Here is a 26,400-nt window from a genome sequence, read left to right on the forward strand (position 1 = left end):
TCATCGTAAGTCTGACATGTGAGCTCTTAATTGCTCTGCCGCAGTTTTCTCTTCTTCAGTCAGTGGTAACAGCTACAAAACAAATGACAAAATCTTTATTTCAAAAACCCTTAAAACAACAAGGTCCTACTGTATACCACAGGGAACTATATTCAATATCCTGTGATAAATCATAATGGAAAAGAATATGAAAAAGAATGTATATATGTATAACTGAATCACTATGCTGAAGAGCAGAAATTAACACATTGTAAATCAACTATACTTCAATAAAATAATTTTTTAATTAAAAAAAGTCTTTAAACACTGCTAAATTAATTTCTGCTTTGTTACACCAATAAATGTTTCCATAAGTTCATACTATGTATGTAATCACAAATTTAGGAAGGCAAGGAAAAAATACATATTGGCTATCTATATACAAGCTACTTTGATGTTTGAGTTTCCAAAGAACTTTCAATTAAATTGAAGACCAAGAAATCAAACAATTTAAGGACAGTAATTTAACAGAACCAAGGAAGTCACATTTGAACAGCATATTCTAAAAGTACTTTGAAAAAGAAGTGGGAACAAAAATAGTCTGGAAGTTTCTTCAGAAGTAGAGATTTGGGTTAAATTTTGAAGGATAATTAAGATGCTTTTATCTGCAAGTAATAAAGACATTTGAAAATGGATAAATAAGAAAATGTTATCACTGAACAATAAATACAGAAGAAGGGCAGGTTTCAGGGCTGGTTTATGCTCAACAATGTAAGGACTCACTTTTTTCCATCTAACAGCTCTGATATCCTTGATGGTGGCTTTATCCTCAAGCTGACAGGAAAGTGGCTCTAGCGGTGCTAGGTATCACATCTGTACACAATGTTTAGAAGAAGTAAAGCTTTCTCTTCCCAGGGGTCTCTCAGCAGTGGGGAAACTCTTCCTAATTTCCAACTTTCAGACTTTCCCTCCTCATATGTCATTTGGGTTACAAACATATTCCTGAACCAATGTTAGTTAAAGGAAAATCCATTCCCCTTGCAAATCAGGCACACCCCTGAAGCTGAGGATAGCAGCAACTTTACCTCAGGCCTGAGTCTGAGGAATGGCACACATCTCAAGACAGTCAGTAATCTTTTAGGCAGGAAGAGAGAACAGATGCTGAGAAAACAACCAGCAAACAGAATTCACAAAAGCAGGTAGGAGCAGCAAAAGCAAAGGGAAGTGGATTTCCCTGGTGGCGCAGTGGTTAAAAATCTGCCTGCCAATTCAGGGGACACGGGTTCAAGCCCTGGTCTGGGAAGATTTTCACATGCCGCAGAGCAACTAAGCCCATGCGCCACAACTACTGAGCCTGCACCTAAAGCCCATGAGCCACAGCTACTGAAGCCCACCCTCTGCAACAAGAGAAGCCACCGCAATAAGAAGTCTGCGCACCGCAATGAAGAGTAGCCCCTGCTCGCCGCAACTAGAGAAAGCCCATGCTCAGCAACAAAGACCCAACGCAGCTAAAAATAAATAAGTAAATAAATTTATATATTAAAAAACAAAAGAGGAAGGGAAGCCGAAGGCAAGTTGTAAGGGGCTTTCACAGAGCACCAACAAACAGGCTAGCTGAAACATAGGGTTAATGAAAAAATAATAGGAGGTAGGACCTGAAGAATCACTCAAATAGTTACAAATCTGCTTAACTATATAGGTCATCTCTAGAGAGACTGCCAAATCTGGAACACCTCATACCTACAGAATCAGAATCTGTAGGGCAATGCTGTCCAATAGAACTTGCTGTGATGCTGGAAATATTCTGTATCTGCACTGTCCAATCAGTAGATGAAGGACTGAATTTTTAATTTTATTTAATTACTTTTAATTTTAATTTATATAGCCAGATGAGGCCATTGGACACCCCACCTGGTTTCGTTTATCAAGCCATCGTTTGCCCAAAATGTTCACATGGATAAAATGAAAAACAATCATAGGCCTTACTGCAGCCCAAATAGTAACAGAATTTCCCTCTTCTGTCTCAAAAACAGGAAATGGCATTATTCTGGCAAGACTTTGTTCTCCATGAATCCATGTTTCTCATTGTGATCTCTGAAATTCAGAGATTTCAGACCATCTGTTTATAAAATAAAACTTCAAAGAGGTTTTCCAGGAGTTAACTAGTCTAAAATGTATAGAAATTTTTCTTCTTTAATACAAATGTTTCAGAGCATCGATGGAATACCATACATTCTATCTTTAATGCCTTTTTAATTTTCTATTTATAGCTATACTTTTGTTTGGGAGGGGTTGTTTTGCTATTTTCTATTTGGAACAAGTTTAGTCCTTTTTTTTTCTTTTGATGGTCACCTTTACAATTAACTATATTTAAACCTCAGTGTCTTAACAGCAACTAAAAAGATCAGGAAATTAATATGTATTCCCTTCCTTCCACCTCCTTTTCTGTTCTTATCTCCCTATTTATTTTTTACTATTACCAATTCAAGTTTTTTTTAAGTATTATCAATTCAAATATACATTTTCTGTCCTTCCAAATGAAAAACCACTCAACTTGATAAAAATCATAGCAAGATAATAACTGAACCGTTTTACTTTGTTTGCTTTCTTTTGTTTATGAACAAAGGACCATTTGCCCTAAGTAGAGATCCCTTTCTTGTTCTTCATGTTCCCAAAATAATTTTAAAAGCCTTTTTGGTTATTTTAGAAGTTTTCAGAATCCTCAGCTCAATCTAGCCTTTGGCTTTCTTAACTATTCTCACAGTTCTGACCGTATGTCTAATATACCTCTTTTTCTACTTGAAATTCCTTTACACGTCCTTTACACTCTGGGCTCATAGAAATATTTTTGGTTATATAACTCTCTATAGATGCCATTCCCTTTTCTTCCACATCTTGATCATAAAAATTTTCTCTTGGGCTTCCCTGGTGGTGCAGTGGTTGAGAGTCTGCCTGCCGATGCGGAGGACACGGGTTTATGCCCCGGTCCGGGAGGATCCCACATGCCGCGGAGCGGCTGGGCCCGTGAGCCATGCCCGGTGGGCCTGCACGTCCGGAGCCTGTGCTCCGCAACGGGAGAGGCCACAGCAGTGGGAGGCCCGCGTACCGCAAAAAAAAAAAAAAAAAATTCCCCTTAACTTTCTACTACTATCTCATTTTTAAACTAGTGGGTATAAGACCCACTATATTCAACATTTCCCAATTTGGCTATCATTGATTCTAAAATATGATCTCCTTTTTCAAGGTTTATAACCTGCCTTTCAGTCATTTCTCCTTATTTGTCATCATCTGATCCAAAGTGAAAACCCTTAGCTTCCTACCTTTGATATAATTATTCCTCATTTCAGATACTTCTTTTAACTAAATGAAGACTTTTATAGATATTTTAACGATTTGACATCCCCTATCACTATCATAACTACTTTTCTGTACCACTTTTTTAATCTCAGAAATATGCCATTTATTTATTGTATCTAACGGAGACAATTTTTAGTAAATATTCAAAAAATCATTTTTCTCTTTCATTTTTCTCTTTACTCACCCAAATTTATTGTGCTTCAATAAATTCATGGATTTCTATACATATATGTTGATATATACATCCAGAACTACTCTTAGTCTCTCTTCAAGATTTGTTTCCTTAGAACAAGTTTATGTGCTTCTGTTGTCAGGCTCTGATCACATGTACAATGAAGAATATGTGACTTGATTTTATTTATAAAGGTTATTACATCTTTTTTGCATTTTATTTATTAGCAGGTGACGCCACCCATACTGTTTAAATTCCTGCTCCCTATTCCCTCTGTGCCCTTTTTAATTGCCCTCCCCTCTTCCACTATTCATTTCTCCATGACATAACACATACATTTAAGGTGTCATTTTATGATTTTTACCCAGGCACTCTTCTCTTTTCCTCCATTGGTAACATAAAGAATTCTTGATCAAATTAACCTGGGTAATCAACCTTTGAGATCTACTCTTGCTGCAAGCCTATAATTCGAGTAACTTAAGCCATAATTTAGTTCAGACTTGGCAAATAAATACCATGTATGCTGCCCCTAGCAGCATGCCACAGCAGATAGCTTTTTTGCCATGCCCAGACACAGCTCCTTAGTACAGCATTCTAAGCAGGTGTTACCAGTTAACTGATTGGAGTTACCACCAGAAATTAAAACCTATTGGACATCTTTTGTCCAGATAATTAAATTCAACTCTATGATTCCATCTACATTAGGCTATCTTTTCTTTCAAAAGCCCTCACCTTTGCATTGTAAATGAAAATGCGACCAAACTCTTCAATTGGCTGTTCAAGATCTCAGTGCCTGGGTCAGCAGTTCATATTCTTTTTCCTACTCCAACATATCTAAAGAGTTTTACACATCAGAGGATTACACTAAATGAGAATCTTACAGTAAATGAGAAGGGGGTGCAGAATGGAGGAAGAGGATGAAGGTCAGGCTTACCCAAGTCCACCAACCCAACTGAAGAAAAGGAGAACTAAAAAAAAGTCACTGGTATAGATGCTTTCTAGATTTCTCAGTCTCACTAGTTCTTACAGGAACCAGCAGAACTGGTAGATTTAATAAGTATTAGGAAGATTTCTCTTCTGCCATGGCTACATAATCCAAGACAGCATGCCTCTTCATTAACCATGTCAAGTCCACCTGCTCATTTTAAAATGAGGGAGACTTCACTGGTGGTGCAGTGGTTAAGAATCCACCTGCCAATGCAGGGGACACGGGTTTGATCCCTGGTCCGGGAAGATCCCACATGCTGCGGAGCAACTAAGCCCACGTGCCATAACTACTGAAGCCCGGGTGCCTAGAGCCCGTGCTCTGCAACAAGAGAAGCCACTGCAGTAAGAAGCCTGCGTACCACAATGAAGAGTAGCCCCGCTCACCGCAACTAGAGAAAGCCCGCGCACAGCAAAGAAGACCCAACACAGCCAAAAATAAATTAAATTTATAAAATAAAGAAGATGAGAGCTATTATACTTCAGGGAATCAGGAATATCTGATTTCTATCACCAGTTCCAACTGCTGAATTTCAAAATGAGAGTTACTGGGGATTTATCTTTCAAAGAGAGATTCAGAATTAAAATTCTACAAATCCAACTCGTCAATTGAAAGCATTACCTTCAGGTCTGTTTGCTTTTGTAGTTCTTGTATCAAGGTCATAGTCTTATTGAAAGTAGCACAAATGTGGCTCTTAGTCTCTTTATGCTCGACAGCAATTGGTTTAAAGCGTGCATGCAAAGTTTGATATCGAGACTTTATTGCTGACAATTCCTTTAAGAGTGTAACAGGATTTTTCTACATCAGGAAAAAAATTAATATATATTAAACCTGGAAAGGAAAAATTAAGCTTCTTTTAAGAATTAAAATATATACAGCACATTCTACCATCCATTTAATAGAACACTGTATTTAATACGCAACTATGGGACAGAGGATGGGAGGAAGGCAAAAAGAGAGAAGTATAAGACCTACATCCTATTCTCAAGGAATTTAAAGCCTAGGCACAGAAATAACCCCTCCCCTGCATGCACACATGCACACACACGCGCGCGTGCGCACACACACACACACAAAACAGCAATATTAAACAGCAAATAAGGTCACATTAGATATGTAATATTTGATGTATAGCTCACAATAATTAATTATACCATACTTCTAAAATACAATTCTAAATGTTATTTTTTTTTAATTAATTTATTTTTTCTGTACATGGGCTTCTCACTGTTGTGGCCTCTCCTGTTGCGGAGAACAGGCTCCGGACGCGCAGGCTCAACGGCCATGGCTCACAGGCCCAGCCACTCCGCAGCATGTGGGATCCTCCCAGACCGGGGCACAAACCCATGTCCCCTGCATTGGCAGGCGGACTCTCAACCACTGTGCCACCAGGGAAGCCCCTCTAAATGTTATTATACAGAAGGTGATTTAAGGAACTATTTTGATTTGTTGAATAAGACAGCTTGAAACCACTTATGATGAAATTCTTTTTTAATTAATTAATTTATTTTTGGCTGCATTGGGTCTTCGTTGCTGCACACATGCTTTCTCTAGTTGCGGAGACCGGGGCTACTCTTCGTTGCCGTAAGCGGGTTTCTCATTGCGTGGCTTCTCTTGTTGCAGAGCACAGGCTCTAGGCGCGCTGGTTCAGTAGTTGTGGCTCACGGTCTCTAGAGTACAGGCTCAGTATTCGTGGCACACGGGCTTATTTGCTCCGTGGCATGTGGGAACTTCCCGGACCAGGGCTCGAACCCGTGTCCCCTGCATTGGCAGGCAGATTCTTAACTACTGCGCCACCAGGGAAGTCCTAAAATTCTTAAATACACTGTCATGGGGCTAAAGTATGTATGAGCACCAATTCACTGACCTCACTATACAAAATGCATGCCAACTCAAGCAACTATATTTATAAATTACATTAGTTTTTCAAATTCATTTTGGAATATAAACCACTATACCATAAAAGACATTTCAACTGGGTGCTTTCTGCCACTTGGTTATTCTTTTCATTCCCTGGTGGTTTCTTAGCAAACTCTCCAATACTAGCTATTCCAAACTTTCTCCACTCCCTCCAGTTCCCATCCACCCCTTCTTGGCAAAAGACTTCACCCCAACTACTTTACTGAGAAGACAGAAACCATCTAGGAGTTTCTACTCCTGCCTTTTCACTGAAAATGAAAACACTACAGACATTCTGATCCTTACTTAGCCCCTAACACTACCACTATTTTTTTTTTAATAAATTAGTTTATTTATTTATTTTTGGCTACATTCGGTCTTCTTTGCTGCGCGCGAGCTTTCTCTAGGTGCAGCAAGCGGGGGCTACTCGTGGTTGCGGTGCGCAGGCTTCTTATTGCCGTGGCTTCTCTTGTTGCGAGGCACAGGCTGTAGGGACACGGGCTTCAGTAGCTGCAGCACGCAGGCTCAGTAGTTGTGGCTCTCGGGCTCTAGAGCGCAGGCTCAGTAATTGTGGTGCATGCACCTAGTTACTCCGCGGCATGTGGGATCTTCCCGGACAAGGGCTTGAACCTGTGTACCCTGCATTGGCAGGCGGATTCTCAACCACTGCGCCACCAGGGAAGTCCCACTACCACTATTATTGTTGTGTCCTCCCCATATCCTCCAGAACCTTAAATTTCCTATATTTCAATAACCTTTTCATACCTCCCTCTATACAGACCTCAAATATATATAAATTTTCCCTATACTGAGGGGAAAATTAACTCTTCTCTTGACTCTGTTGCGATTCAAAACCAGTTTCATTTTTCTTACGCCATTTGCCACCAACCTTCTAGGTCCTATAATAATACACTTCCTAGGCCTTTTAATAATAAATAGCCCTGGGACTTCCCTGGTGGCACAGTGGTTAAGAATCTGCCTGCCAATGCAGGGGACACGGGTTCAAGCCCTTGTCCGGGAAGATCCCACATGCCGTGGAGCAGCTAAGCCTGTGCACCACAACTACTGAGCCTGCACTCTAGAGCCTGCGAGCCACAACTACTGAGCCTGTGTGCTGCAACTACTGAAGCCCGTGCCCCTAGAGCCTGTGCCTCGCAACAAGAGAAGCCACAGCAATGAGAAGCCTGCGCACCGCAACCAAGAGTAGCCCCCGCTCACCGCAACTAGAGAAAGCTCTGCGCACAGCAACAAAGACCCAAAGCAGCAATAAATAAATAAATTAATAATAATAATAATAATAGAAGACCCCATAGACCAGAGTCCTTTGCCAAATTATTTTAAACAATCAAAAAGTCAGACTTGCTCTATAATTTTGATATCCCTCTTTTTGCCTCTCCTTATTTCTTTCCTATTCTAATCTTCTTAAAATGAACTCTTGATTTCCATAAAACTAGGGTATCTTGGTTATCTTCCCACTTTTCAAGTATCTCCTTTGTGGACCCTACCTCATGGCTATAGTCAGAGGCTCAGTTCATGGCCCTCTACTCCCCTCTTCTTTGGAGATTGATAAACAAAGATGATTCTAACAGGAATGAATAAGAACAGAAAATCTAACTTAAAGACTGTTAAAATAACTCTGCAGAGAGTGACCAAGACCTATGGCATGAAGAGTAGAAGCAGGAAAAGGACAAAGGAGACACCACAAAAAAGTTAAGAAAATTTATAGTATGTTTGATATGGGCAAAGAAATGATAGATGACACCAAATGTACAGTCTGGCAAATAGTGTATATTAAGATGCCTTTGGGGATATCTACTCAGTAAACACCCCAATGACACTGAGACCTGTACCCTAACCCTTCATTTCTCATAATGTATCTAGATATTCTAACAGATTGCCAGTAGAAAAACTGGAAAATACAGTCAAAAAAATATCCTAAGGAGGGGGGAAGTAGACAAAAATGAAAATTGAAAGAAAAGATAAGAAAAATAGAGGATAGATTCAGGAAGTCCAATATTACAGTAATGGGAAAGGCCACAAAAGAGGATTTCTTTTCTTATGAATATATAGGTAAGAAAAGTGATATGACTTTAGATTCACGTGTTTCATATTTAAAGAGCCCCACCAAGTGACAGCACAGTTAATGAAAAGATCTATATCATAATCATAAAATAATTATAAAATTTCACAGCATAGATAAAATATTCTTAAAGTTCCAAGACAGATAGGTGTGCTGCAGGAGTTGGGGGCGGGGTGGGGGGGGGTGGAAGGTATAAAATAAGAAGGAAGACAAATACAACTGATCAGGAATTAGAATGGCATCTATTTCTCAACAAGAACACCGGAAGCTAGGAAACCACAAAACCATGATTTTAAAATTAAGAGAAAATAATCTCTAATCTAGAATTCCATAGTCAACCAAACCATCTATCAACTAAAGGATTAAATAAGGGTTAAGTAAATACATTTTCAAACATCTGACATCTCAAAGAGTGAAATATATGATCCAAACTAAAGGGAGTAAAACAAAGGGAATTACCAAAATTATGGTAAAGAAATTCCCAGCCATGCAGGAAGCCTGTAGAGCCGAAGGTTAGATTGGAGCAAGAGGACAGACAGCACACAAGGGATGTGGAAGAAAATGAAACTTAGGGATCATGTGATGTGTCTGACAATGTTGACAGGAGTTTAACAGTTATGGTAGAAAAGTCTGAGCCTGAATTAATGTTAAATGCATAGAAAAACTAAGAAAATTGAAGAGGAAAAAAAGAAAACAATTATTAGCTCCAGAAAAACAAGTTGTGTAAGAAAGGAAAAGCAAACATAGTATATTGCGCAACTTGGATAAAAGCAATATTTGCAGAGCCATAATTACTGTGATCTGAATGTGTCCCTGCAAAATTCATTTGTTGAAACCTAACCCCCAAGATGATGGAATTAAGAGGTGGGATCTTTGAGAGGTGATTATGTCTATGAGGGTACAGCCATCACGAATGGGATTAGTGCTCTGCTAGAAAAGGCCTTAGAGAGATCTTCCCCTTCTGCCATTAAAGATACAACCAAAAGTCTGCAACCCAAAAGAAGGCCCCAGGGCTTCCCTGGTGGCGCAGTGGTTGAGAGTCCGCCTGCCGATGCAGGGGACACGGGCTCGTGCCCTGGTCCAGGAAGATCCCACATGCTGCGGAGCAACTAGGCCCGTGAGCCACAACTACTGAGCCTGCGCGTCTGGAGCCTGTGCTCCGCAACAAGAGAGGCCGTGATAGTGAGAGGCCCGCACACCACGATGAAGAGTGGCCCCCGCTTGCCACAACTGGAGAAAGCCCTCGCACAGAAATGCAGACCCAACACAGCAAAAATTAATTAATTAATTAATAAACTCCTACCCCCAACATCTTCTTTAAAAAAAAAAAAAGATACATGGACCCCAATGTTCATAGCAGGACTATTTACAATAGCCACAACATGAAAGCAACCTAAATGTCCATCAACAGATGAATGGATAAAGAAGATGTGGTATATGTATACAATGGAATACTACTCATCCGTAAAATAGAATGAAATAATGCCATTTGCAGCAACATGAATGGATCTAGAGATTATCATACTAATGAAGTCAGAAAGAGAAAAACATATCATGATATCAGTTATATGTGGAATCTAAAAAAAAAATGATACAAATGAACTTATTTACAAAGCAGAAACAGACTCACAGTCATGGGAAACAAACTTATGGTTACCAAAGGGGAAGAGGCAGGGGAGGGATAAATTGGAAATTTGGGATTAACGGATATATACTACCGTATATAAAATAGATAAACAACAAGAACCTACTGTATAGCACAGGGAACTATACTCAATATCTTGTAATAACCTATAATGGAAAAGAATCTGAAAAAGAATATATATGTGTGTGTATGTAAAACTGAATCACTTTGCTGTACACCTGAAACATTGTAAATCAACTATATGTCAATTAGAAAAAAAAACATGCTAAGTGAAAGAAACCAGACATAAAAGGCCATGTATTGTATGATTCCATTTATATGAAATATTCAGACAGCAAATCTGTAGAGTTTTCAGAGACAGAAAGTGGATTAGTAGTTGTGGGGAGCTGGCCAGGGGCAGGAGAAGTGGTTAATGGGGAGAAACAGCTAATGGGTATGGGTTTCTTTTTGAGGTGATGAAAATATTCAAATATTTATTGTGATGATGGCTGTACAATATACTAAATTACTAAAAATTCCAATGAACTAAATATACTAAAAACCACTGAAATGTATACTTTAAAAGAGTGAATTTCATGGTATGTGAATTATAGGTCAATAAAGCTGTTTTAAAAAAAAAAAGTTGTAGAAGAGAAAAACAATTGGAAGTGTAACTAAAATGAGAGATGGAAGGTGGAAGAAAAGGGGAAGCCCCACATGAAATGTTTTCCACATGGTACTCGAAAGATAATGACTCAGATGAGTGCTTTGGCCAATTAGGTGGTACCACTGGACCAGAATTGGTTGGTTGTTCTTCAGCAAAAGAGAAAAGAGGAAAAGACAAAGAAAAAGTCAAGTCAGTTAAGGAGGTAGAACAGTTAAAACTGTACTCCCATAGAATCCTGGTATTCCATTATTTCATGTAAAGCAGTAAAAACTGAACATTCACAATGCTTTCCCAATTTTATATAAAATGTTATTTTAATTTGCACTTCTACTCAATTCCTCCAAAATTTTAATTGTATAAATTTTTTGAGAAACAGTAAAATATGATATTTCTTGTCTGCTAGCAAATGCTATAAAAGATAAACATTAATGATTTAAGTGGTAAATTAATATTTTAAGTGCTAAATTAATGTTAGCAGACAATGCTTAAAAATTGTCTGCTTTATCTCTATAGAGATAGGCGTGTATACATGTAGTTATAATTTATGGCATATAAACAGATATTTCTAATCAACCTAAACTTAGAAATAACTAAGTACATAATTTTATGCAAAAATCACAGTTCATTTAATGAATTTAATAGTATATCATCATCTTCCTCAGAGAATATCATCACTGCTAGGATTTCTCCCCTCTTATTTAACCACTGCCCTAGAGGTATCTATATTCTCTCAGAATTTCAGAGGCTTCCATAGTGGTTTACACCTCTGGACTCAATAATTCTTATTTATGGGTTAAAAAAAAAAAAGAGGAGCCACAAACTTCCTTGACTATGGGTATAATCTCTCCAATATTCTGTGACCAAGTTTCCAACACAAAAAAGATTCTATAAATTTAATAATGTAATTGTTATAATCTACTACTATTAGAAATACTATCAGAAAATCTTTTAATAAAATATTCTGTTAAAAAGACATTTCTTTTTCAGATTACCTTGCCTGCTGAATCAGGATAATTAGTCTTGATTTCATATTCCAGCCTGTACTGAATGTAATCCAGATCAGAGTCAGCCTTCTGGAACTAAAGATCAGCAGAAATAATTATTTCATGAACCAAAAGACATATTACTAAACACGATACTGTAACTATTCTTTTTTCTTTATATTTTCACATATTTTAATATGATATACACTGATTTTGAAAATATGGAAATAGAAAAGTATACAAAACCTCCATCATCTAGAACATTGGTCCCCAAACTTTTTGACACCGGGACCGGTTTTGTGGAAGATGATTTTACCACGGAACGGGGGAGTGGGCGGGGGTGGGGATAGGGGATGGTTCAGGCTGTAATGCAAGGGATCTGCAGATGAAGCTTCGCTCGCCCACCGCGCACCTCCTACTGTGCTCACCTACTGTGCAGCCTGGTTCCTAACAGGGGGTTGGGGACCCCTGATCTAGAATACCCATGCTCTATTAAGAACTAGCAATGGCTTCAAGAATTCCCTAAGGTTACTAACACTCTCATCAAATAGGCAGTTTTTCTACCTCTGGTAGGATATGTGGTTTCAAATGAAAACACTGAACAAACTTATTTTCAGGGATACTCCGGCTGTTAACATAATTTGCAACCCCATTAACCAAAGAACTACAAATATTTGCCACACAGACCAAAACTGGAAGGCTTAGAGTCATAAATTTCACAAAAAAAGCTACATTAATACAGGAGTAGCAGTCCGAATAACTCCAATTTATTTAACCTGGGTCCTAGCGTGGGACCTTGATCTGCAGTAAACTTCTAAGAGAGAAAAAGCAGAAAACTGCCATAGGCTGTAAAATACGTGTGCGTACATAGAGAAACGTTGGGAAGGATATATATCAGGGTGTTAAAAGTGGTTTATTTCTGAATGTGATATAATCTACAAATTATTCTGAATTTGGGGGAATTCTACATCTTTTACTAGATCTTAAAGCATGTACTACCTTGAATTTGTCAGGGAAACAACCACCATCCTTTGAGTTTACTGTGAAAGGCAAAACATGAATTCCTCAGGGAAGGTCTCCTGTTCGTAGCCCACAGCTGAGGAGACTTTCTGACCTTTCTATCAAGCTCTGGACTAAAGATTGCTTCTTGAAAATTTGGAGCCTTAATGGAAAAAGTATAAACCAACAAAAACTGTTAAAAGTAGTTCTCAGATCTAATGAGAAGCAGTATACAGATATTTTTATTATACAAAAAGTACACCAAGTATTCTACTTTGGAAGGTAGAGTGAGGAAGAAAAAATGGTTCTCAGAAGTTAAAGTGCTTCTGAAGTCAGAAGCTGTCACTATTGAATAGAATTTCAGAAAGAGATAAACTAAAGCTTCCATCACTAATAATTTCTCTCATCATTGGCCTAAATTTGATTGGAAAACTTTGCAATTAATAAAATTCCATCTTTATAACCAAAAACTTCTAGAGTAGAAATTGAAGAGTCAGTCTTTGTTTTTAAAAATTTTCCAATAATCAGTATCTGATTTGCATCTCTAACAGCAAGGAGTTGCTATGAGCCAGAAAAACAAATCTAGAAGTTCTCTATTTAAAAAGTGTTTATAATGTTTTCCAAAAATGGAGGCATTTCATTTGTCATATATACTTGTTCTATTAGCTGCCATGATTAAATCTATCAATAATTAGACTTCTTTAAGCATATTAGTAATTACTATATATGTATGTGTGTATATATAAAGAAATTCCTGTTGGCATAATTCCCACATTAAAATATGCTCAAGAATTATCTTTTCCTTTATATAAAAAAGTACACTAACCTGTATGATATGTGGATGGAAAGTAGGGGGAGGGGATGGGGTAGAACAAATCAAATTAAGCAAAGGCTCTACACATTGAAGACCTGATTTGTTTTAATTATTGAATTAGACCACAATTCTGTAGCTTTATGTATAATTCAAGGCCTTGTATAACATGCTAAAGCATAATTTTAAATAAAAGTTTTTAAAACTTATTAAGTTACCACAAAATTCTTAGGATTATGGGATTTGTTGCTCCAGGGTTACCTTAAAATAGAATCTCTATTCTAGGAGCCCTTGTTTATGGAACAGATATTCTTAAGCCTATGTTTTTGCTTTTTTTAATTAATTTATTTATTTTTGGCTGTGTTGGGTCTTCGTTGCGCGTGGGCTTTCTCTAGCTGCGGTGAGCGGTGGCTACTCTTCGTTGCGGTGCGAGGTGTCTCATTGCAGTGGCTTCTCTTGTTTTGGAGCACCGGCTCTAGGCGCAGCAGGCTTCAATAGTTGTGGCACACAGGCTAAGCAGTTGTGCCTCACGAGCTCTAGAGCGCAGGCTCAGTAGTTGTGGCACACGGGCTTAGTTGCTCCGCGGCATGTGGGATCTTCCAGGACCAGGGCTTGAAACCACTGTGCCACCAGGGAAGTCCCAAGCCTATATTTTGTTTGTTTGTTTGCGGTATGCGGGCCTCTCACTGCTGTGGCCTCTCCCGTTGCAGAGCACAGGCTCCGGACACACAGGCTCAGCGGCCATGGCTCACAGGCCCAGCCACTCCGCGGCATGTGGGATGGGATCCTCCCGACCAGGGCACGAACCTGTGTCCCCTGCATCGGCAGGTGGACTCTCCACCACTGCGCCACCAGGGAAGCCCAATGTTTTTTAACTTGATATTTTAGTTCTGCTTAAATTTATCTAGTATAAATAATCCCACAGTCCATTTAACAATGTCTTCTCAAGAGAGTGGTTTCAGCTATGGCTTCACGTAATACCTGGGGGTCCACAACGTACTAAAATCACCAAATAGTACCAAAAAGAAGTGGTTCCTTCCCTTAAGTAATTTATATTTTAATAAGATACCAGGGGCTTCCCTGGTGGTCCAGTGGTTAACACTCTGTGCTCCCAGTGCAGGGGGCCCATGTTCAATCCCTGGTCAGGGAACAAGATCCCACGTTGCACAACTACAAGATCCCGCGTGCCACAACTAAAATCCCGCGTTCTGCAACTAAGACCCAGCACAGCTAAATGAATGAATGAATGAATGAATGAATGAATGAATGAATAAATAAATAAATAAATGATTCCAAAGAGTGTGCTTCCAATCAATGGCATGATGGAGCCGGCTAAATTTTTAGGAATTTTTGCAAGCCAATTGTTAAACACAGGCATCACTAAAAATTAAATTATTAAATTTACAACTAAATAAATTATTAAAAACAAATATATACAAAAAAACCATAACTTCCTAGTTATTTTACTATATTTTACTCTTATCTATGCTCTTGAGGTCTATCATATCTATACAGTAGAAATATATCACATGCTACTATTGCATGTCTTTCCAACTCCATTTTCAGTGACATCATGCTGATAGCTTAAATTCGGCTAGGGTGGAAATATATACACCAGGGAAATTGGCAAATGCTAAAATTCAGGACTTGCCACTTTCCCACCACAGCTGCACTTATATGTATACCACTGCTTTCAAAAGGTTTTTAAAAAAATTTCCATCCCCCCTTTAAGTAATATACCCACACTTCTATTTGGAAAATATTTCAGAGAACAAATAGAAATTTAAACAGATTTTAAAAGACAGGGGGTACAGGGAATAGGGAGTTATTGTTTAACATGTGGAGTTTCAGTTTGGAAAGATGAAGTTCTGGAGATGGGTGGTGGTGATGGTTGCACAATGATGAGAATGTACTTAATACTGCTGAGTTCTTTACATTTTAAATGCCTAAAATGGTAAATTTTATGTGTATTTAACCACAATTTAAAAACTTTTTTAAAAGAGGAAAAACAGTTTGAGAGTAGAATGTTATCCTCCTTGAAGAATTGAACAGAACATTTTGTGATAAAACCTAGGGGAAGTATTTACTTATTAGCGAAGTCAGTGGACTGTGGATTAAGCAGGGGACAAAAAAAGAAAAAGGGTGCCAACGCAATGTTGAGAAAGAGAAAAACAATGAAGATTCTCTGATCTGAACCCCTCATTTTATAAATGAAGAAATAGTCTAAGTGACTTCCCTCTAGTTCTATTTTCATTACTCTGTTTTTATGTAGTTAGACCAAAATTATACATGACATTAAATCCAATAAGAATCACATAGATGGGGGAAAAATGTAAAGACTTTACCTAATATTAAATTTAAACAGTTTTTTTTTAAGTTTTAAATCTAATATCTCTGCAGTTAGTCCATTAAAAAATTCCCTCTGAATATAACCTGGTAGTCTGGTACAGAAGAAAAGAAAATAAGAGGATTGAGATATGTGGCAGAAGTTCTAGTTCTGGTCTCACTAACCAGCTATGTGGCCTCCAGTACCTTCCCTCTGAGTCTCTCCTATTAAATGAGAGAGATGGAAACTAAACTTCTATTATTTCATTATACCACAAATAAACCAAAGTTTAATTTGTCAAAATGTTAAAATTAATGAAAGTGTTTCTTTTTTCTAATATATAAAAACTTGGGGCTTCCCTGGTAGTGCAGTGGTTAAGAATCCGCCTGCCAATGCAGGGGACACGGGTTTGAGCCCTGGTCTGGGAAGATCTCACATGCCTCAGAGCAACTAAGCCCGCGCGCCACAACTACTGAGCCTGCGCTCTAGAGCCTGCGAGCCACAACTACTGAAGCCCGCATGCCGCAACTACTGAAGCCCGCGTGCCACAGCTACTGAAGCCGCGTGCCTAGAGCCCGTGCTCTGCAACAAGAGAAGCCACCGCAATGAGAAGCCTGTGCACCGCAACAAAGAGTAGCCCCCACTGGCCGCAGCTAGAGAAAGCCCGCGCGCAGCAACGAAGACCCAATGCAACCAAAAATAAATTAAAAAAAAAAATTTGACCTTTGAGTTTCAGATTTTAATGTATGTATTGAAAAGTAGCTTCTACTATTTGTTTTCTTCCTAAACAAAGATGACTGTTGCTTCAGTTTCAGCTGCATCATTTCTGCAACGTGCCCATTGTTCTTCCCAAACACCAAAACCCTATAAGCAATATTGCACTACTCAGAACTATTTACACAGCAGAGACAATATCGATAGGGTTCTAGGATCTGGTGATAAACAAGAAAATTTTTAGTTACATGGTAGGAAATTTACTGACCAATTATGACAGTCTCCAAAACTCATTAGTGTCTGATTAATGGAACAAAATGATATTGCTAAACTTCATTCACATTGGAAGCCTTGTAAACGATGAGGTTGCTGTTTAATTAGTTTTAGCTATCTGTCTTATTTTTAGGCATATTAGAATACTTAAAATAAAACTAGTGAATTTTTTAAAGCCCAAGACATTCATATTTCATATTCGCAGTTTTTCTCTAAATCAGTAATAAAAATAAATGGGAAAAGTTTTATATCAATCCTAAGAGTGGTAAATAAAATATGCAATTTAGCTGGGAAAAGTCCATGGAAATCAATGTTAAAGCCCCAAAGACCACCAAGTTACATTCTGCCAATTGGACATCCTTGGAAGAAGACTGGGATTGTAAGGAAGATAGTGTACAAATGGGAAAAAAATACTTCAGGAAATAATTTAGAGTTTTAGAGAGCATGCCACATATTTCACAAACACAACATTCTGTCATACTAGTTTTTATTATGATAAGCTTAAGGCTTTAGATAAAAGGCACACTGTATGGCATACCACTCAAGTATTTGGCAGCAAGGAGAAAAGAACATAATTGCAGTACAGTTTAAAAAAAATTTCCTCTTTACAAAAACCCGTAGATTCCCACTGCCACAATAATGCTCCCTTTCAAAAGGACCAACTCCAAACACATGGTCTTCTGAGAGAGCCTGTCTCAACAACATCAAAACACAGGGAAATGAAGGGGGAAAATACGGCAGCCTTGCCTCTGGTGAGAGGAGTTGGTAGAGGTATGTTCTGGACTCAGTGGCTAGGCTTAGAAATACATTTTCCATAGAAACATTGTTTTAAGGGCAAATTAGGTATCGTAACACTCCTAGATCTAGGTTAGCTGTATTATCAACCAAAGAAACTACTTAAAGCACCCCTTTCCTTACATTCCCATCTCTCCAATACAGGTTTAGAAACACCTTTATCTACTCTCATTTTATTTTTTTCATGGCTAAAGTTTACCAAGTCATGTCTTATATTACAATCATTTGTTTGCCTGGCAGTGTCACCATTTGATTTCAAGTTTCTTGCTGGCAAGAGCCTTGTCTTTTCACTTCTATATCCCTGGTTTTTAATATGCAGTGAAAAAAGGGAATAGATTAAAGAACATTTATTCATTTGAAAGAACAGCCTGGGAATCCAACAACATTCTAAAGCCAGTTTTAATAAATATTTCAAGCTCTTAACCAGTTGAGCGCCACCTCTAATGTCTACACAATCAAAATTGGTTTTTTGTATATTTCTGCTAGAGAGTTGACTATTATCCACTCTCTTCCAGAGAGAACAAACACATGTCTATGCTTGTCTGAAACAGATAAGCAGCAATATGCACAAGCACCCAGTTACAGACATGTTATTTCAGGCAAATAACAACATCAAAGCAGAAGAAAGCATGAAGTTTCAGGTTCATCAGTTCCTAATCTGCGGGCTTTTATGTAACAATTAAGAGAGTAGTACACGAGCCTGACTTTATCAGTTAAAGTAGTCTATTTAACTTTTTTTAAGCTTTCAGGATCTTAGGTTATTTATGTTAACTGTGCTATGGACACATAATAGACTACAGGGACAGATTTAGATTTTCATAATATATAGAATGAACCTGGTTTAGAAAAAATAAAAATATACCTACAAAAGAATCTAGAATAGGGACTTCCCTGGTGGCACAGTGGTTAAGAATCCACCTGCCAACGCAGGGGACAAAGGGTTCGATCCCTGGTCCAGGAAGGTCCCACATGCTGCAGAGCAACTAAGCCCGTGCGCCACAACTACTGAGCCTGCGCTCTAGAGCCCACGAGCCACAACTACTGAGCCCACATGCCACAACTACTGAAGCCCACACACCTAGAGCCCATGCTCCACAACAAGAGAAGCCACTGCCACGAGAAGCCCGCGCACCGCAACGAAGAGTAGCCCCCGCTCGCCACAACTAGAGAAAGCCCACATGCAGCAACATAGACCCAACGCAGGCAAAACTAAATAAATAAATAATAAATACATTTTTTAAAAAAGAATCTAGACTATACAACGTAGTCTTTTTTTTTAATTAATTAAATAATTTATTTTTGGCTGCTTTGGTTCTTCATCGTTGGGGCTGTGCTGCTGAGCGGGGGCTTCTCTTCGTTGCGGTGGGCAGGCTTCCCATTGCAGTGGCTTCTCTTGTTGCAGAGCATGGGCTCTAGGCACGCGGGCTCAGTAGTTGTGGCTTGCGAGCTCTAGAGCACAGGCTCAGTAGTTGTGGCACACAGGCTTAGTTGCTCCGTGGCATGTGGGATCTTCCCGGACCAGGGATTGTCCCCTGCGTTGGCAGGTGGATTCTTAACCACTGCGCTACCAGGGAAGTCCTCCTTTACATTTTTTTTTTTTTTAAAGACTTCTCTGTTATTTATGGTATCCTATGCCTTATAAATAAATAGGGCAATAAAGAGTGTAGAACACAGAAATCAATATATAATTTTATCAGAAGTCATTAAATTTCCCTATATTTTAATCCAAAACCTTAACTGGGTGTTTATATGTAATATGTTTATATTTTATCCAAAACCTTAACTGGGTGTTTATAAGATTTCTTTTTAATTAAGGAACATAGGTTCATAATTATTACAGAACATGAATATTTACAATAATTTTAAGTGTTCAGAACGTAATAAAGGAAAAGTGTGGTGGAGGTTTTCAACTTAATAGCTAGAATTGATTTTACTGGTTCTTCATCTCAAGCCCCCTGCCCCCCATCTCAAAACTGTACTGAACAACTTGCGGTTTCCCCCACTTGTGCAACACCTCTGGACTTTCACATGCACTGTTTCCTTTGCCTGAAACGTTTTCTGTTTCCCTCACTGGCTAATCCCTACTCATCCTTCCAGTCTCAGATTATCTCTCACCTCTAACAAGAAACCTTCCCCAGGTTAGGTGCCTCTTTCCAACGTGCCCCCCACAACAACTGATATTTACTTATCCCATTATGGCATCTATCTCAATGTATTTACCCATGTCTCCCAGATAAGTTCCTTAATATCTCTAGCCTCTGGTACCAGCTTGCCCTAGTAACACTTACCAAAAGAAAGTATGAAGTACTATCATCTAAAATTGGAGAAATTAAAGAGAGGAGAGGAGGAATTAGTAAGAACTACTACAACTCTCACATCTCCTAACAAAAATAAATTGTTCTGAAAAGCTAAATTTATTTTACAGTCACTAATCACTACATGAAAATCTTAAGTGAAAACTGAGATTATTTCCTCATTTATAAAATGAGAACAAAAACAATGAATTAAAGAATCAACAATTGACTTATTTAGGACTTCCCTGGTGGTGCAGTAGTTAAGAATCCTCCTGCCAATGCAGAGGACACAGGTTCAAGCCCTGGTCCAGGAAGATCCCACATGCCGCAGAGCAACTAAGCCCGTGTGCCACAACTACTGAGCCAGGGAACAACAACTACTGAAGCCCGTGCCCCTAGAGCCCGTGCTCCACAACAAGAGAAGCCACTGCAATGAGAAGCCCGTGCACCACAACGAAGAGTAGCCCCAGCTTGCTGCAACTAGAGAAAGCCTGCATGCAGCAACGAAGACCCAACACAGCCAAAAATCAATTAATTAATTAATTAATTTTTTAAAAAATCACACTAAGCAGGTTATAAAAAAAATAAGACCTATAAACTGAAAACTGCAAAACACCGTTGAGAGAAATTTTAAAAGACCTAATTAATGGAGAGATAATGTTCACGTATCAGAAGGCTCAATATTGTTAAGATAGCGATTCTCCCCAAATTGTTCTTTAGATTCAACATAATCCCAACCAAAATCCCAGTACGCTTCTTTTTTTATAGAAATTGGCAGAAAAATTATTTGGAAATGCAAATTAATTTAAAAGTTTTAGAAAACAAGAGCAATGGGTGAAGCCTTATACTAGATGATTTCAAGGCTTCCTAACAAAAATTAACTCAAAATGGACTGAGATCTAAATGTAAAAACTAAAACTATAAATCTTCTAGAAGAAAACATTTGTGACCTCGAGTTAAGCAAAGAATTCTTAGATAGAACACAGAAGGCATAAACCATAGAAGAATAAAATGTATAAACTGGACTCCATCAAAAAATTTTAAGGGAGAAGGCAAATAGATAAAATTAAAGGACTCTTGTAATAATAAAAAGACAGACAACTCAATTTGAAAATAGGCAAAAGATTTTAACAGATATTCACTAAAGAAGATATACCAACTTCAAATAAGCACAGGAAAAGATGTTCAATACCATTAGCCATTAAGGAAATGCAAATTGAAACTATAATGAGATACCACTACACACCTACTAGAATGGCTAAAATGAAGAAGACTGACAATAGCACCAAGTGTTGGTGAGGTGAGGACTTGGAGAAACTGGAACCCTAATACAGAGCTTTGAAAAAGATTTTAGCAGTTTCTTTTAAGATCAATCATACTTTTATCATGCTGCCCAAGAGAAATGAAAACATTATGTCCACATAAAGACTTGTATTATAATGTTTAGAACAACTATTCATAATAGGCAAAATCTGGAAATAACAAAGTCCATAATCTGGTGAAAAAGATAAACAATTTGTGATATTCTAGACAATGGAATACTACTCATCAATAAAGATGGTCCAACTCCTAATACATGCAACAACATGGGTGAATCTTAAAAGCATTATGCTAAGTGCAAGAAGCCAGACACGAAAGACTAGAAGGTTTGTGTATATGATTTCATTTTTATGAACTTCTAGGAAAGGCAAAACTAGAGGTCTGTGGCTGCCAGGGAGTTTGGGAGGTTTACTACAAAGGGTCATAAGGGAACTTTTTATGGTGAGGGAAATGTTCTATATCATGACTGGTGGTGGTGGTTACATGACTGTACACAATTATCAAAACTCATGAAATTGTACAACTAAAATTGTTGAGTTTTACTCTATGCAAATTATCTCAAACTGATGACAAAAAAACAAGTGATGGAGTCACATTTTATTATATCTCATAATTACAAAAAGAACATTAAGACATGCATTCTAAAGTTTTAAACTCAAGCATTTTCTATACAATACACAAAATTAACACCACTTAAGATTTGAGGCAGGTTACCACAGGAAATATACAGCAAAGATTGTATTCATCACGTACTAATTCATCTTCAAACTCAATTAAAGAAAACCTGAGATTTGTCAGAACCTATCCAATCTGTAACAGAAAGAAGCAAATGACAAAGTACTACTTGTTTAGACAAGCCATAACAACTTTAGCTATAAAATGTACCCTCAGTGTGTTTCATAATGCATTACAGTGGTGAATTTTTAATTAGTTGAAAACATTTTTTTTTCGAATTATAACTTTCTAAAACATATACTTTGTAATAAAATTATATAGTTTTCAGCAACAAAGGTTTTGGTAAATTACTCACAGACACTGAAGAAAGATGTAAGGCAAGAACCAAAATTCTGGTGTACATTCTGCTTTCAGATGCTTTGACAATACTATTGCACTGCTAGCTGTAAAGTACAGTAGTGCAATAAAGTCAGAGCATTCGTTAGCAGTAATAGGTAGGAAAGACACACAAGAGCATCTTGCATCAGTTGAAGCTTCAGTGTGAAAAGAATACAAAGAAGGGTTGCCTCTGGACAGAAGACATCCAAAACCTAAGAACATTTATATCAATGTTAAAAAAAAAAAGAAGACTAGGATTTAAATATCAAAGTGGTATTGGTTTTTGACGACTATGATTAATATGCAAACTGAAAACATGCATAGATGTAGAAAGGAATTTTGTAAATATGTTATAAGCTGTATAAGTTATTCACATGGGTATTGTTAATACCTCAGGACTGGTATTAACAAAACAGGTTATAATTACTACTTAAGGCAAAGTTGTGAAAATATTTCTGTTCTGCTGAGATGTGTTGGTTAGCTCCTCCATAGCAACTGACCTATTAACTGCCACATAAAATTAGCCTTTTGAGTAAGATTACCAAAGAAAATAAATGAAAAGTGAAATAATATTTCCCAATTTCTATAAACCCTATCTCTCTCGAATCTAAACTACAATATAAAAAGCACTTACCATCTTATATCAAGAGTTCACAGACTTCCAGGGAATCAATGTCTCGTAAACAGGATACCATTAGCCCTACTTAACTGAATGCTATGAAAGGGGATTTTAAAATTTCAGATAACCCCTAAAACATCTTAAATATAAGAGGAACATCTCCATTTCCTTCAAGCGTAGAAAAATCAAAGAGAAAATAATAATGGGAGGAGGAGACAGCTCTGAGATTTAAGAGGTTTCCTTGGATTCAAGCCAATTAACATTCTAACCTTTTAACTGGTAAGAAACCATTGTGAAGTCAGATGTCAACACAGAAATAGAAATAGTATCACATTGCACTATCTTTTGTGTACAATCTCTAGCTGTATCACAAAAGAAAGACACTAGCCAAATACCACTCAATCAATAAGTGAAGGGAAAAACGTTATAGAACAAAGATTACCCTACAATGAGTTTATTCCTCCATTAATAATGTTGACTGATGCAAAAACACCTTCCATTGTTTAAAATATCATACATTAAAGCATATATGTGGAATCGAGAAAAATGGTACAGATGAACCTGTTTGCAAGGCAGAAATAGAGACACATGTAGAGAACAAACATATGGACACCAAGGGGGGAAATGGGGGGGGTGGGATGAATTGGCAGATTGGGATTGACATATATACACTAATATGTATAAAACAGATAAGTAATAAGAAAAAAATAATAATAAAATTTAAAGAAACAAATGTTTGATTTTCTGAATCAGGTTAAAACTAGAAAAAAATATGAAAATTTTAAACTTAAGAGGATCAGGATATTTGATATCTTAAAAAATTAAGATAAGTACTTTCTTTTCAAAGTTAGATAATAGGTATTCTATTTCACTTATTAAATATTCAACATTGGTTCCTCAACAAATCCTTTATTCAAGTAATATAAAACCAAAAATCAGAGGATTGTACAGGAAATCATTTACCTTTGGAATCTTAGAAAATAAACCAGTTCACAGATATAACATTTTTTTATAAAAGCACATGGCAAATCTAAAGGTGAGATGTATGGTCTTATACTACCCAGCCAGTACAAAGCAGTAATAATAAAAGTGTAATTGTTCAAATACAATTTTTAAACCCTAATGATTATGGAAACAAACTAATAATTTGAACAGGAAAAAAAAAAGTTATGACTAAGTTAGTTAAAAGGAATTTAAGAAGAAAGATCTGTTTTCTTCTCTTCCTCTCATAAAAAGAATTTTTAAAAACTACCCCATCATTCAAACACCTAAAAGTTCGAGTCTGGCTACCTCATAATTTTCTAAAACGTACTTTTTTTTGAAGATGTACACGTAATTGCTTTCCCCTTAAAATAAAATGTGTTCAATCTTAAACATGTCCTGTGAGACTATTGACTCTAATGCAAACTCCAGAAAAGGCTTCATTGGTTCCTCAAAATTAAAAGCCAACTTGAGAGGGGGGAAAAAAAAACCTGTTAAAAGCAGAATTAGTATCATTCAGCATCTTACAATTAGGCAGAAATATCCATCTGGAGGGAGGAATTCATAATGGAGGAGATGGGCAAGACAATGTTAATATCTGTGCCTGTTGGTAGAATCAAATTACAATACTTAACACTGTTTTTTTGTTTTGTTTTTTGAAAGACAGTTAATGTTAAGAATAACAAAACTTTGAACTAAAAGTTCATTATTTAGCGTTTGGAAAGCTGCAGGAAATTCTTCCTTCTTTGCTGCCATTTCTCACCTTCCCAATTCCCACACACACACCCCACAAAGAAAATCAAAATTCAAAACGTTAGAAGCAAATGAAAGTCAATTTTGTATATGAGAGCCACTACAATTCATTAATACATCAGAAGAAAACAGTAATAAGATATACCAAGGTCTCGCATTTTCTGGGGGTGAGGGTCTTCCAAGATCACTACACGTTGCAGATATTAAAGAGACCCAGGGTGCAGCTTGGGCACAAATGATACTTAAGGAGTAACGCCAAGGAATGGCAGGGAGGAGAGGATTGTGATGGAGATTTTGGTTTTTTTACTTAATCTTGTTTTTCTTTAACAAAAAAACGGACAGGAGTTCAGTGATGGGTGCGTTCTCCAACTTCCCCATTTTAAAGGAAGCCAGCCCAATCCAAACACTCGTAATGCCTTGGGGGTAAAGGGACTGAAGATAAAACAAGGGAACTAAGAAAAAAGCGCGGGCGATCAAGCCGGTAGTCTAGGGATGGGAGGGAGAGAATAAAGAGGACAAGTGAGGGAAGAATCCAAAGAAAAAACCAGCACGGCCCTCCAGTTTGGCGCCCCAGGCCAAGCAGCCGCGGGAGTCCTTCCCAATTATTCGCCCCCGCCCCCTACTTTCACAATGAATGAAACTAGGCAACTCCAGAGCAGCGGAGCCTCCCACGTCCCAGGTCCCGCCCGCGCTCCAGGAAAAGAAGCTCGTGGTTGAGATTCCAAAGGCTCACACGTCTCCGCCACCGATGGGCCAAACTGGTCTAGGGGCTTCCTTGGCCGCTAGGAAGTTGTGCACGCAACTCTCGCATCCTTTCTCAGCCTGCCCTGGGCTGAATATGAACGCTTCAGCCCTAAAGGGATTTCTCTCCCCCCTTCTCTGTTTATTCCCCACCCTCCGTCCCCCTTTCTCGGACTGTGAACAACCTCTCCCCTTCTTGGGAAGTTTAGAGACCATTACAGTCAGGTCTTTTTGGTGGAAATACACAGAAGCTGTTTGCACCAGCCACAGTTCCTTGAGAGGCGAAAACGTGAGGGCAAGGAACAAGGAATTCCAAAGGCCCCGGACCCCCAGCATCTCCCGCCATTTCCTTCACGAGTTTCCCGGATGTAACCCCTTCCCCCCGCGGCTGTTAAGAGACCAGGCGGCGGCGACTCCCTTTGGTGCAGGAGGAGGAGCTCGAGTCTAGTCCAGCCTCCTCCGCCCAGGGTTTCCGGCGACTCCAAATTGCGTTCCACATTGGAGGCCATCGGGGAAGAATAACCTACCCAGTAGGTCTCCTTCATTTTACACTCACCATCAGTTCCAGCTTATCGACCTCCGCCTCCATGTTGAATAGTTGACATTCCTCAGACCGCGGCGGCGCTTAAGCCGCAAACCGTACTAGCACTGAGGGTCCCTATTGGACAGCTGTCATTCAACGTCTCGCGCTCATTGGTTCCTGCGCTTCACCGGCGCCCGCCCATTGGCGGCTGGGAAACGCCCCTCCGCATGAAACACCTTTTCCTGTTGGGCAAGGACACAAAACGCCGCAGGAAGATTGGCTCCTGTACCCTTTTTTTTTTCCATTGGCTGCACCCTCATCTCTACTTTCAATTTCACAGTTAGAGTTCCGCAGAGAAGAGCTTGCGATTGGTGCAATCGGAAGAAGAGCCAACCAATTACACAAAAGCTTCCAGAAACAGCAAAGGGGACGTGACACACCTTTCCTTTTCA

At 38.3% G+C, this 26,400-nt stretch overlaps 1 protein-coding gene across 1 annotated transcript; it reads right to left on the bottom strand.

Moving 5' to 3' along the window:
* On the bottom strand, positions 1-25,934 carry SKA2 (spindle and kinetochore associated complex subunit 2). Its single transcript, XM_007472342.1, is given in 4 exon segments — positions 1-72; positions 5,115-5,291; positions 11,756-11,889; positions 25,769-25,934. Coding segments are annotated over 4 exon segments (549 nt in total).
* Positions 25,935-26,400: the final 466 nt, after the last annotated feature.

This window comes from Lipotes vexillifer, unplaced genomic scaffold, assembly GCF_000442215.2.
Source record: "Lipotes vexillifer unplaced genomic scaffold, Lipotes_vexillifer_v1.1 scaffold433, whole genome shotgun sequence".
In the NCBI taxonomy this organism is placed as follows: domain Eukaryota; kingdom Metazoa; phylum Chordata; class Mammalia; order Artiodactyla; family Lipotidae; genus Lipotes; species Lipotes vexillifer.